The 14,147-nt window shown below is 43.6% G+C and overlaps 1 protein-coding gene and 1 long non-coding RNA gene across 3 annotated transcripts in view; one reads left to right on the top strand and one right to left on the bottom strand.

Annotated features, from left to right (window-relative positions):
• The first annotated feature begins 1 nt into the window (after nt 1).
• The window catches only part of CaMKI (Calcium/calmodulin-dependent protein kinase I), a 54,436-nt gene continuing 40,290 nt past the window's right edge, over nt 2-14,147 (top strand). For both annotated transcript variants that reach the window (XR_015315163.1, XM_022851638.2), the window contains exon 1: nt 2-2,620. Coding sequence is in view for 1 of the 2 variants with exons in the window: in XM_022851638.2 (XP_022707373.1) it covers nt 2,409-2,620 (212 nt within the window). In the remaining variant the exon portion in view is untranslated. The remainder of the gene's footprint in view (nt 2,621-14,147) is intronic.
• Nucleotides 8,697-14,027, bottom strand: LOC147752040 (uncharacterized). Its single transcript, XR_015315166.1, has 2 exons — nt 13,405-14,027; nt 8,697-9,651 (listed from the first exon to the last, which is right to left on the bottom strand). It is a non-coding gene; the product is annotated as an uncharacterized LOC147752040 (long non-coding RNA).

Here is a 14,147-nt window from a genome sequence, read left to right as displayed (position 1 = left end):
CGGCTTATGAGGCAGCGTTGGCTGGCGATGAGGTGGCGGCAGCAGTCACCGGAGCAGCAGCGGCACCACAACGAGCGACCAGAGCGCAGCTGTGAGCGCACCACTGGTAGTGGTGGTACTGGTGGACCCTGCTGATGTGACAGCAGCCGCAGCCTTAGCAGTTGGAGCGACACAGCAGTGCTCCTAAAAGGAGATAGTATCGTGCACAAGTTCAGCGTTGGCGGTGGTCGTGGTCGTCAAGGAAACGCTTGCTTAGGTCCATGGTATCTGTGTCCATTTGATCAGGAAGGAATACAAGGATAAACGGGACCGTCTGTGGAATTAGCCGCGGCACGGCGAGTAGAGGCGCAAGCAGAGAAAGCGGCTGTCAAAGACTTGTCGTTTGGCAACCTTCCACACTAGGTCAAGTCTTGCCTGGCTGGGCAGGGAGCATCCGACGACGGTTGTGCTCTACCGGCTTAAAATCGGCTGATTCAATCGGCATTTGTTGAATGTGGCGGTACCTATCTCAGTGTGGTTTTGTCTATCTATCTGTGGTAGACAGTAGCAGCATCCCATAACCTTGCTTTTCTTCTAGCTTAATGAAACCAGCAAAACATAACGAAAGGCCATAGGAAGGGCAACAGCGGCGATTCCACCAACAAAGGGTTAAAAAAAATTCGTTTTCACGTCTTCTAGTGTTTATCCCCCCACGCTCGAACAACGGCAGCACCATCGTTATGATCGTCAGAAGCAGTGACAGCGGCTACCTAAGAGCCAAACACAAGTTTTAGAAAGGAGAATGCCCTCGCTAAATTCGACTCGTGGTTCCCTATATGAGCACTCAGTGGAGTGAACATTAGTTGTCGAGCGGTTCTCTCAGACGGTGCCGGCCATCACTCGCTGGCTTTCTGTTCCTGGCCGCTGTTGACGGTGGCGGCAACCGCCGTAGTATCTTAGTCTGGAGAGTGTTGTGGACCGAGAAAGGGAGCAGCTGTGTGTCTGCCTGTTTATCAAGGACGACGAAAAAAGGACGAAAACAGTAAGGGATTCGACAGTGTCGTGTCCTAGAGGTCCTGCTCTATTTGCGATGGTACGTTTTCCAAAACACTGGAATTAGCACTGGTTGCCAAAAGACAGTCTACAACAATACAATTCGCGTTAGTACTATGCAGCTCTGAAACATCAGCGTTTTTTTTTCCTCTGCTATCATTGGCCTGTTGTCATTGTCTCCATTATTTTGGCTAACCAGACGCGGCTGAACTCTGTGTGAGAAGTCGAAGTGAATCGGTTCCTCGAGCCTACGACTTCTCCTGTAATCGCCATGTACCACTGCTGCTGTAACTGCGAAGAAGTATGAGCGCCATATTCGAATAAACGACAGCGAAAAAGACAGAGGAAAAAGATCAATAGAAGGAGAGAGCGTATATGAAGAAGCCGGGGAGTCCCATCGTCCGGATGTGTTGTCTAAAGTGTTGATGAGAGCGAAGGGAGTCTAGGAAACCGCGCGACACAGTGATGATGGCCCACGCATAGTGAGTGATAGTGATAACAGAATTACCGTAGTGTTTGCAGCGTCCTTGGAATTGTTGGCACTACCTCAAAAAGATGCTATCGTAAATGTCCTTGTGCTTGTCTTGTGTGATGGGTCATGAGTGAATCATTCTAACATAGTGTGACTGATGTCTATTCGTAGCGTACATTACCTAGTGCTCTTCTTGTGTAAACATCAGGCATCATTATCATTGTAGGCACTACATCGAAATAACCGCTTAACAAATTAACCCAGTACAGTGTCTCGTGTGAACGCTCACATTCGAGCTGTTATAAAATAAACACAAAAGTCGCTTTTACTGCTACCACAACAATAACAACAACCGTAGCAGTAACGACAACAGCGAACTCCGTCAAAATCAATGGACCATACCAAGTGTATTAGTTTGTTTATTCATGTACTGTATACATGACTGATACATATTGGTCGCCAAAGTCACAGCCATACGACCTTTGACAAAGTAACGGACGACTTCAGTCGGCCTCGGTGTAACCCTTTTTTTACGTCCTCTGTTGCTGCAAACCTTCACCGCCTTCTGAGCTGCCGTTATCGCTGTTGCTGCAGCTGTTGCTGCAGCTGCTGCTTCGACGACCAGCGCTACGGCGAAGAAGCACTTTCAGCTGGTCACTACGTGACGATTCGCGGGCAGTTCAAGTATCGCGGCAGTGGGGCTTACGGCTAGGGCAAAGGCCTTACTGCCAAAGGCACAGCCACGGTACCTATCCAGCGGTGCAAAATATATTGAACTGACAACAGCTGCTACCAAAGTAGGCGCGACAGCCGGGGTCAGCAGCCAAGGTGGCGGCAGGCGGCCCCTTGTTTCGTTGTCTGTTGTTTGTCCGTGGAGGCATCCAGCTCCAGTAGCCTCTACAATATGCCTCTGTTCGGCAAGAAGGACTCGACGCGCGGCAGCAAGAAGTCCGTGTCGTCAAACGCAAGCCCCGACGGCCATTCAAACAATGATACGGCGGCTAACAACGACTGCAACAAGGAGAACAAATCGGCTACCCCTGCCGTATCCTGTTCGGAACATTTCTCCAAGGATAACATTTCGGACAAGTATGAATTTAAAGATCTGCTTGGAACGTGAGTAATATTGAATATGAGATTACATTTAATTTTTTATAGATAAGACATCGTGCAACATAGAAGAACTCACGCAGAGCAAGGAAGATACCAGACAGGTGATGGATGAATGGCGAAAACGTTTCGATTAAAACGAATCTTCGATCTGTTTAGTTTGAATGAGTCGTTGCTCTCACTCATCCGCATGAATCGTGTGCTTAACATATCTGTGACATTGTTGTTGAAATCGTACGCGGAGAAAGTTCGCATCGTGTGCCGTAGGTGCCGATTCCTCTCGCAAAGATCTCAGGCGCTCCCCAATACACCTACCATGATAGCGTCAATCCAATCTATCTCTATAATATATATATCTCCTCTAAATATCTGCTATCTGCGATTTGTAACACTGTTAACTGATGTCCTTATTAGTACTTCTAGGATATGCTACGTTACGTATCGCCTTCGTTAAGGCATGGAAGCAATTGAAATCACACGAAGATTAGAGGACCTGAAGTCATCGGGCGATTCCCTGTTCCTGATTGAATCGCACAAACGAAATCCTGCGTTGTCATCGAGTAGCCAAATTCTGTATACTGACGGTTACTGCGTTGCGAATTTATGAGGCTCTTCAGAAATTCGAAATATCCGGTAGTATTAAACATTTGATTTTGGTAACAGCCAGTGAGTGCTCTGACGTCTATTGCAACGTATAATCACCGATTTACGTCCGGATCTACCCGCCCCCATTGCTATTGAGGTTACTTCACCACGCTGTTCCACACCTGATCTCTGGTCTCTCATGGACGGCACAAACTAAGCCATGTCTCGTCTGTGGCGACAGTGTGCGCCAGATATTTTTTATCGGTCGAAACTACACAAATTATTTACAGAATACATATGAAGTTTGCCTTTAAATTGATGAGGAATTCATTATCTGCATTTTCTCTATTTGTGGACAACTTTCAAATAGGTACTTCAATGATTTTTATATTGAACCGACAGGAATCCCCATTGTCGATGCTCTGCCTTGTGTAAAAGATCCCTTGACTAAATTAACTCGTCCTTTTGTTCAAGGCCCTAAGATGTAGGCGTCAATCTCGCAATTGCGGTTCTTGAAAGTATTTCGCCGGTAACAAAAACTGTTGTCTGGTCGAAGGTTTATTTGTTCGTTGTTTTCGATAACCTTCGATGGACTCCAGTACCGCTTTTTAACTTTAAGAAAGAGGAAGCTTAATCACTGATCAGCCCCTAAACAATATCTTTACCCAAAATGATTATTCGTTAATGATATTCTTTTTTTTTTTTTTTTATTATAGATCGTTATTTTACCAGGAATTTTGTATACATTTACATATTTAACAAATTTCGTCTGCTAATACCGTGTACTTAATGAATTATTCGAAATTCTGGTACCAGTTAATAAATCTCCACAACCGATGCGACATAAAAAGAGAGAGACACTACGATGAACTTTTTAGACGAAACGATTTTATATACTTTATTGGAGCTGAGGTTAGCGTGACTTGCCCGCTAATAACTCCTCATTGAAGGATTTGGCACGCACTCATTATAACAATCTCAATAGAGTTGCGCGTTGTCACTTTTTGTCACCACCTTCCCGTACCAGGGTTGAGCGCGTGCTACTTTTTAGGCTCCGTGTCGGAAATTGAATCCTAATTCTTTTTTACCGGTTACAACTATTCCCGATAGTTATAACCGGTAAAATGCTCGATAAAGTCCACCAGAATTCCGAAAGTATGATATGCACGATGCATGTACATGCATCCATGAGGTTTGTATGAGATAAGTGAATGCAGATAGAAAGTAGCCTTACAGCTCTGTACTCGTTGGATGCACAGATCAAAAGTGCAAACATTCAGCTCCTCGCCTAAATGATGATCATCTTTTTAAATACAACATTAGAAAAATTCAATTGGGAAAGCGTTACTGCTACAATTCCTGTCGATGCTACGAGAATCGTTCCGGTGGGATAGACTACTTAGGCCTGCGTCTGTAGAGACGCACGTCCGCACGGATCTTGTACTGGATCGTTAAATCCACCTGCTTGAAAGTTTTACCTATGTTCGTGCTTAGGAAGAACAGTAGAGGTAGTGATAGATATTGGGCTTGCAGGTGTAGAAGGTGGGTTGATCAATACTCTTCTGAGGTTGCGAATTCCTTTTCAAGATCATCGTTGGATGCCAAGCGGCTGTACGTAGTTAACAGCCGATACCACTGAAAAACTGCTGCTCCGTCATGAGCGATGCGCTCGCGTTCTTAATTAGTTTTCAATGTACGCACGCTAGTTTCCTTTAACTGAATAGCGGCTCCAATGCAATCACTCGCGAGCATTTACGGAACTATGATGGCTACAGCAACCGCTAGTTAGCTTAAGTTGGCAACAAAATAACGTCCCACAGAATTTATGGCAACGAATAATGACGGCGAGCTACGAGGCAAAACAAACAGTGGTAGGTGCCATTTGTACCGCTCTCCCCGAAACGAACTACACCCATTCAAACCAGAAACACTTTCTCTGCGACGACTAGTTGAGCCTAACTCGTTTTCCTTTCATTTCTTTTTCCGTCTGCCTTTCACCGGCAGCTCTGCACTGTTGTTTACCAAGACCCATGTATACAGAATTCCATCGATGCGTTAGAAGCTGGGCATTCGTCCTATCGCGCAAACAATTGGACCGCGAGCAGTCTCAGCTGAGCGAACAGGCGCCTTGCCATGTGAACGTATGGTTTAGGTGGTTCAACAATAATTTGCTTGGTTTGTCCTGTTTCCATTGTATCCTCTGTTTGTCATTGACAAGTGGTTCTTTTTACTCGTTGACCTTGTGGATTATTTCAAAACTCGTCGGATGTAATAATGGGCTTCGCCAAATATCAGCACTTCAGCAGTCACGGCTGGCGACCACAGTGCAATCTGGGTTTTAAGATCAAACGGTCGAATTGTACACTTTCGCAGATCATGTGAGCGTTGATGAAATCGCCGCTCCATAAAACATCGCTTCCGTCCGGCAGCATAAACCAGCACCTCGCGTGGTCACCCCAACGTATCCCTTCATTCAGCTCGGCAGCCAGCTGTTCAGTCAGCTGGCTGCCGAGATGTCTTCTGCTCGAAACTGGTATCTTTATTCTTATACAGACTGGCAGTGCTGCCCATGATCCGTATAATTCATTACGTCAATCAGCTGAGCTGAGCTTTTCGAAGTGTAGTGTGGCCGCGTAAGCCGCAAGCTGAGTAAGCGTTGCGTTAAGGCTTCTCGCACAGACAAGGGGTATGAGAAGATGAGGCGGACGATCATCGGTGTTAAGCTATAAATTTGATAGAAGGCTCGGTCCTGTTCATCTGGAAGCTAAACCGTCTGCAAACAGCCCGATTCCATCCGCTCAGTTCATTTCAGTCAGATTTAATGTCTATCTCTATGTTATTGTTAATATCAAGTGATTTTTGAAGCCCAGAAGCTATTTTCTTACTAGAGCCCGTCTTGTACCAGATACTTACTGTTCGAGTCCAATCTAATATCCTGTATGGCAATCGTTTGCTTAACCAGATGCGCTTACGCTTCATCACTAATATTTGGACCAATATGATATAATAGCGATTCTAGCGAATGCACGAAATGCCGTAATTGGTTCGTGGTGGGATATATAAACCTTTCGTTATGTCTATAGTTGATTTTACATTACATTTTCGTCCTAATCATCCCAGGAACGGGCAGGTAGCTCTATCTATCCTAGGCTGCGTAACTTTATAAACGGATATGTTAAAAGTATTTTAACCGCTTATGAGCAACTTTCATCGTAGCGAGGCAGCGTTCGTCCGAGTCACGGGACTACGTAACACTTATCGTTCCGCAATTCGATCGCATCTACTCCTTCTATCTATTTAGCGGTGGTCGAAAGATCAGCTCGAACGCTGCACATTGAAGCGAAGCCTTCATATCGATCTGCGTCAGCAGGTCAGGAAGACCTCGCTAGCGAAGTGCTGGTGCATGTCTCCTTGGACAAGCGAATGTTCTAGTAGGCCGTTGTTCACATGAGTTCACACTCACATGGCCCGTAAGGACTAATAGGCCTTAGACAGAAAAGAAAAGCCACATTGAACGTCTTTGAATGAAAACACAGAAGCGTAACGTATTTTTTTTTTATCTAACTGCTAACATATCAACGAAACCTTAGAGGCCAATTGTAATTTTTGGTTTTCCCGCTTATGCTTTTTTCCTTTTGCGATCTTCTATTATCATTCGACGATCTACTATTATTATTATTATTATAATGTAGAAATAATTTCTCAACGATGCTAAGATACGGTCACAGTCATTCATGTTGTTATCATTACTCTAATCCTTAGCTGCTTATGGTTTTACGTAAAGGCGTACGTTGTATAAAATTATACATATTTTACATACGTTCAGTAATAATAACAATTAATGAACTTACCTAGCAGATTCTAAAAGCAGCTAGTTTATCCAACGTAGATTGGTTTACGCTTTACCTGATTTGCCAGCATCTGTAGAGTCGTTTTGAAGTATCATTGAAGTGACGATACATAGAGGTTCGATAAAAAAAAATCCCTTTCATCAAAACAATCCTATTGAAATAATATATCTAGCCTGGAGGCAGAATCACAAACTTGTTCAAAGGAACAACCTACGAAAGTAAACCATCACTCCTAAAACTATGTAAATGACAGTGAATTCTAAAGGATCTGGTAGCTCCTGAGGATACAGAAGTATAAAAGAGCAACTCTTATATTCCCTTCGTCCTCTAGGTTCCAACAGCACGTAAACAACCTTTCGAGCTTTTTCTGAAACAGGTCCTGGTGTCGCCAGGCCGTAAAGAAAAACTACACTCGTAAGCATTTATCAATCAGTTAGTTTGTTCGAGAACGAAAACGGTGCATTACTAAAATGAATGTTGGGGGGTAGTCGAGCTATACAGTCATTCTTTTCAGCAAGCGACTTTATGACATTCATATACTCACGAAGTCTCGGAGGAGAGAAAAGAATGGGGATGTTTTGTTGGTTACAAGCTTCTGCTCAAACACAGGACTTGGGGGCATCGTTAACATGAAAGCCTACAAAAACATAAAAAAACATATATAAAAATAACGCGATTAGAAAAGGGCAAAAAGCGACAGACAGAGACGAGAGGCTGAAACAGGAGCCTTACGCGATTGAACATTCTTCGATAAGCGAGCGATTTCTATACTTATATGCAATTCATGTTAATGAATGAACACATGGGTCCTATGAATTAAATTCTTGTCTACGTTGACATAATAAAGTTTTGGTGGTTACTGTTTGCAAGACTATAATACGCCCTGTTATATCAAGAAAATTAAAAAATTAAGGAATTGCAGTGTTTGTTTGAGGCCTGCTTTAATTGATAACCAATATTACCGTAAGAGCATCACTGATTATAACAGTCGCATCATATCATTGTAACACATGGCATCGTTTCTGCCATAAATCACGAAACCGGACTGCAAACTTCGCTAGTTTCGTGCGCGACCTTAACACCGTCGGCCTGCCCTGCGGCCGACCCGACCAGTCAAATATAGTATATTTAGAACGATTACGAGTTCCCATACTTTTATATTGCTTTGTCCTCTTAAATCTTAGCCCAGATAAGTAACGAACAGGTGCCATGATGATTTTGCAACGGTTTGCAGCTGTAGAAGGAGTGCTGGCTGCTAGGTAGATTAGATGAAGATTGTGAAAACCTGCTGGCCATCGTGAGTTTACTGTTGCTGCATTTGAGTGCATTGAAGTGTTGCCAGTTGGCAGCCGAACGAAACAAGCGCTGGCTGTATACAATTACTTGTTTTCAGTAACTTCATAATGCTGTACCTTGATGTATCATATCAATTGCACCTTAAAATCTAACTTATTTGTTTGTCAACAAGTTATCCGGCGACATTTGGATTTTTTCTTTTTGATTTATACGTGTTCACTTATAGGGGTGAAATGTACCGTTCTGATAGTTAGTTCAATTGATTCAAACGCGATATTGTATAGATAGCATTTGTCTGTTTATATCAAGCGTATCATATAGATGTTCTTACTCGAAGATGAAAAGTACTCTTTAATTGTTGGATGATACGTAAAGGCGGAACCTTTTGGCGCCAGGCAATTTTTTTATTATATTTATATTTTCTATTTGATCTATGAAAACCTCGCGGCCTACTAATGTTATTGGCCCGCTGAAATTTCATAATTTTACAGGTTTAATCGGTAGGTGGTGATAGCAATCTCAGTATGTTTCTCTACTATATGACTGAATGGTTTAGGTTCACAGCTGAACGTAGATATATTGCATTTGGCGCTGAAACGGGCCAGCCGTCTGACACAGTACCTCATGCCAGTACCAGACTTAAAACTCGTATTAGTAATAGAACTTCGTAAATTTACGTTTAATCATTTGATTCTGTGAGAGAGTAAAGTATCTAGTGCTTGCTTGTGGTGGTTTTTGCTTAGCCAGGCGTATTTGTTATACCACTAGCAAAACGAAGATGAGAAGACCTGGACAAGGGATGTTTCACTCAATTCGATTAGTTCCCCCCAATAATTATTACTTATAACTATTATTACGCTGTTTTTCTTTTCTAATCAGAAGCGGCGTCGGCACGAAAACCTTTACCCCTGCCCCTCAAACAGAAGGATGTCTCTTTGTCGTATATAGCGTCTTTCTGTCTGGCGGAGCACGTCACGGCGATTTTCGACTATTGGGTAGCGGCGGGCCTTAAAACGCGAGAATCGACAGAAATAGGTAGCTTGGCCGCTTCGGCCTGTTACCTTTGATGATACTCGAATGAAACAGAGTGCTTTCCTTAGTCAGCTGGGACGATTGCTACAACCACTGTTCCTTTGGAGCTCTTGATGTTGCGCAGCCGGAACTGTGGCTGCCATCCGCATAAGCGAAAAGCCTTCTATCACGTTCCATTTCTTCATCTCGAAGCCGAGCTCCTACGTTTCCTTAGCGCATCATGTCCTTTTCGGTGCACAGAGGGTGAGTCGTGACGAAATCGTCAGCTGGAAGCTAAGGATTAGGGAAGTTAAGCCCGCAGTGAAACTCAGACTGATTAAATAGAGTACCAACTGCGACGATGGCAGAAAAAATGCAATTTAAGTCGCGACATATTTTACGACATATTAATAAATGATTCAATACACCCTGAACGCCTGACCACATATAGAACAACCGTTCAAGATGTCAAGGTCCACTTAAGCACTTGCCAGTTCATTACCGTTACTCGTAAAAAATTTACTGTAGTTAGTACCAGATGTGACGTTGATCGCCTATTTTAATTAATCCACAACTTGCCCGAAAAAAAATTATCTATATACTTTGTTGGAAGTAATAGTTACGCCATAATACGAAACAATTGAATTTATTAGTAAATTATACTCTGATGATGCTAATTTGTAAACAAAAAATTTTTTCCCCATGTTCTGTACTGAAACTCCGATTCACTATTGTTTTATATGGTATTTATGGTATATTTAATTAATTATTATTTAATTAATTATATTATTAATATTATGATATTTATATGGTACTGGGATGATCTATAGAACGTAGGGGTGATGAAACTGCTACTTTACTACTGAAAAGCAGTATACTTTTATCCCTCAGATCATAGGTCAAACCAAATTGGTGATGCAACGTAAATATAACACTAAAAAAAGTGTTGATATCATTTAACTAGCAGCGTCGACGGCACCGACTCTGACGTTTGCCGTTGAAGTAATTTTTGAGGTCCCCCGTACCATTGACTCGTCGTTCTCTGCTATTCGATTTTCGGCAAATCTAACAGGAATTCTTGTTGGGACGCTTTCTGCTAGTGATGTCGCTTTTGCTTTATAGAACGTGCTTCTGAACAAGTGATTAACAACCTTTAGATTTTGTCTTTCTCTCAGCCATCTGAACAGTGACGATGACGGTAGTTTGTCATAAGACAAAATAAGCTTATTAGTTAATTACTTGATATCGTCACGAGAGCCGTCACTTGTGCCACATTGCCTCGTAGACTTATCCTCTACCACACACAGTGGCCTGGACAAGCTTACACGTCAATGCCTATCTGCCTCTCTGTTTGTATGCCACGTAAGATGTTTGCGTAGTCTGATCACGCCATACACCGGGTCACAATCGCCACCACACAGCTATATCTTGATTGAAAGCGACATTGGCTGGCGTCATTGCCAAGATCCAACTGGGGCCGTTGTCTGCAACGCCAACTAGCGATCGAGTCGTCGTCGCTGGGTGCGATCCAATCCGTCGGTGGTTACTAGCCAATACATGGGAAACCACAACGTTTAGCCGGTAATCGATCATCCTGCGTATCTGGTAGACGTATTTTGTTTTATCGTACTAAACATTGGGTGACTGAAGGGCGATGTACAAGGACCGCCAGTGATCACCGAGGAACGATTTCGTGTCGAATCAAATATTGAAACCAACGAAGCGATTTAGCTAAACGGACGGGTACCGAAAAGGCTATCACCGTTAACGTCGAAAGTGCAATCGAGAAGCTGGGAGCTTCTATGGAACAGAAAAACAAGTCTAGAGGCGGAATGCTGGAAGCGGTGCGATCATAAGTTTGATTGCCATTGTCGTCATTTTCTTCTGACAACAAAAAACTGTCCTGTCTCTTCTGTCCTGACATGGTCAGGCCTGATCTGTAAAGAGGTACGTTAGATACAAACACAACCAAAAGTACTCCAATGACATTAGAAGTCTCGATGGTCGCCAACCTGTTTAGCCGTTCAATACAGCAGGTCGTTGTAGGAATAGTGTCATAACAGTGCTAGCTCTTCAATTACTTCTCTATTGTGTATTACCTACTTCGTTTTTTCTGTTGGCTGGCAAACTTCAGAATGGCGCTCTCGCGCTGCTTTCCGGCCCGCAGACTTGTGTAGCCTGCCTGTTTCGCTGCCTGCGTGTTGAAACTTGATTTCAATTGTACGGTTCTGCCTTCGTGATATTAGGACCCGTTGTAATAGTGAAAGAAAAAAAATGCTGGCGGAAAGAGTAAATATTACTAGATAGACAGGTCGGTTGGTTAATTCCTCATCCGCTTCCTTTGCCAGCTGGCTGTTATTGAGCTTCTCTGAATTTAGTAACGAGCGGCTCCGCTATCACCCTATTCTGCCGTCGCCCGCTTTGCCGCTTGGCTTCCGGCACTCGCCGCTATCCGGCGAAAACTGGGCTCCTGGGGATGGTGTATTACGTCGCCAAGCTTTTGCTTGCCGCCAGGGCGTTCTATTGTGCAATTTGCCTTTAAGGCACTGGTGATGACGACAATGGCTTCGAACCCAACGAAGCAGGTGAGCAAACAATCTAGATGACGCTTGTCTGCCTTTGCGCTCGTGAAAGGACCCGACTTATAATGGCTCGTTCGGCTACTATTGCTGCTGCCATTGCCGGCGCTTTACACTTTTTCTTATGCAAAACGTATCCTCAGGATTTAAGCGCGAGCAGGTAGGCACGGAAAGCGCGAATAATCCTGTGAGGCTTATAGGACGTCGACATAGGCTCCGCAGGCTTACTGCGGAAACGTTCTCTTTCCGTTCTCACAATGGCTACGGCTGTTGGTTGGTTGCTGCCTCGCGGCTGCGTTGGTTTGCCCTCCCTCCTTGTAAAATAAATCCCGAAAGAAATCTGAAGTCAGCAGCGATGCTGTCGCTAGGAACGGAGACAGGTTGTTGATTCGACCCTATGGAAGGTCTGAGAAGACAGTATGGAATAGTACGGAACCACAAAAAAACTTGACGATATGTGCATATGGCTCACTGTACGTGACTTCGTATTTGTATTGTCTCCTCCTATCTTGCCGTCCCCCTCTCTCTACTGCTGTTGCTGCTGTTTTGATCAACCGACGACTCACGACTAGAACTGCATTGTTAAGGTACCACTATGATGATGGTACAGGCTCGAATTCGGGTATATACCGCTATGCTAGACAGAATACCCTATCAGAGCCGCAATGATGCAACATGGGTCTTCCACTTTTCATGTACTATATGCATTTGTGGTGTCTTCTGAATATTTTTTGTCGTTATGGAAGCGCACAACGGTTATCTAACAACAACAACAACTGGGGACTTGCAGCAGTAACAACAACAGGGTTATTAGCAGTCAGCGAAATAGAAGACCTCAGATAGGCGTTTCAATGGTCTCAATAGGGCAAAAAATATTTTGAAATAATCAGACACGAAAAGCCGGTAAACGGTATGAAGCGGCTTGAAATGAATATTATCCTAATATCACCGCAAAAAATACCCTAATATCATTCCAAAAACTACCCTAATATCACCTGGTAATTACCTTAATGTTATCGTAAGATCATTCTAATATCATCACCCTGGTAGTTACCCTGATATTATCCTAACATCACCTAATAACTATCCTAAGATTACCCTGATATTTTCCAATGGTTACTCCAATATCATCCCAATAGTTACCCTCATATGACTAGGTAATTATTCTAGTATTACCTTAGTACTAACCAATGATTACCCCTAATATTACTTCAAATATTACCCTAATGTTATTCTAATATCATCCCGAAAATTACCCTGATATCACCCCAATGGTTACTTTAATATCATCCCAATAGTTACTCTCATATCACTAGGTAATTAGCCAATGAATACCCCTAATATTACCCTGATATCACTTGGTAGTTACCGTAGTGTAAATGTAAACAATTTGTCGCGTTGAGTTGGGATAGTCTGAATCCTAACGATGAAAAATGACAGATGACAATTAACATAGCTTTATGCGCACCTGATCTTGAATCGTTGTTGCCATTATTGGTCCTCCGCGACTGACCCCTAAGAAGGCGAAGTCCTCTGCGCATAGCCTGATACACTTCGACACTACGTCTACGTTGAAGCCAGCAGCGCAGCAAGCAGTTCGCTCTCAAATACGTACTACCTTTGCTCATACTACATGTTATCGGTATGTCTGGTTAGTCTAATCGGCGTGGGTGTCGGTTAGTCGAGGTGCACGCTTCCAGAATTCAGAAAACACTACATAATAACACCCCGGGGCATGGCGTCGCGCAATATCGAGCATGCGCGTTGTCTTGGTCGCGCACCAGGAGATAATTACTCGGAACAGCAGATAGGTCCTGGAACTATACGGCAAATTGGGCTGCCGCAATGCGAGCGAAGGCCTCGAAAGCGGGTGAAGATAAATAGGACAATACGGCAGTGCGTATATTATTGACATACCGCCAGCCGATTTGCCCGTTTGCTCGTGCAGGCTAGCTTCCTGTCGACCACTCTGTATTCGCCACTGCCACTGTTACTACTCGTACCGCTTCCACTCCTGCTTCATGGTGTGAGTTGAGTGTCTGCCGAACAGAAGGCTTTTAGGACAAAATGGAAGTAGACAAGGGCGCACAGACACGCTCTCATACCGACAAACAGCTATATATAAATCACACAGAATATGTGTGGCTTACGTCTGTCTGATTTTCTGCGTCATTCTGTTCAAAGTGCCGGCAGTGGGTGGTGCAGGCCGCC

This window comes from Varroa jacobsoni, unplaced genomic scaffold, assembly GCF_002532875.2.
Source record: "Varroa jacobsoni isolate VJ856 unplaced genomic scaffold, vjacob_1.0 contig00310, whole genome shotgun sequence".
Lineage (NCBI taxonomy): Eukaryota > Metazoa > Arthropoda > Arachnida > Mesostigmata > Varroidae > Varroa > Varroa jacobsoni.
The sequence above is the reverse complement of the archived record's forward strand: the minus strand, read 5'-3'. Positions and strand labels throughout refer to the sequence as shown.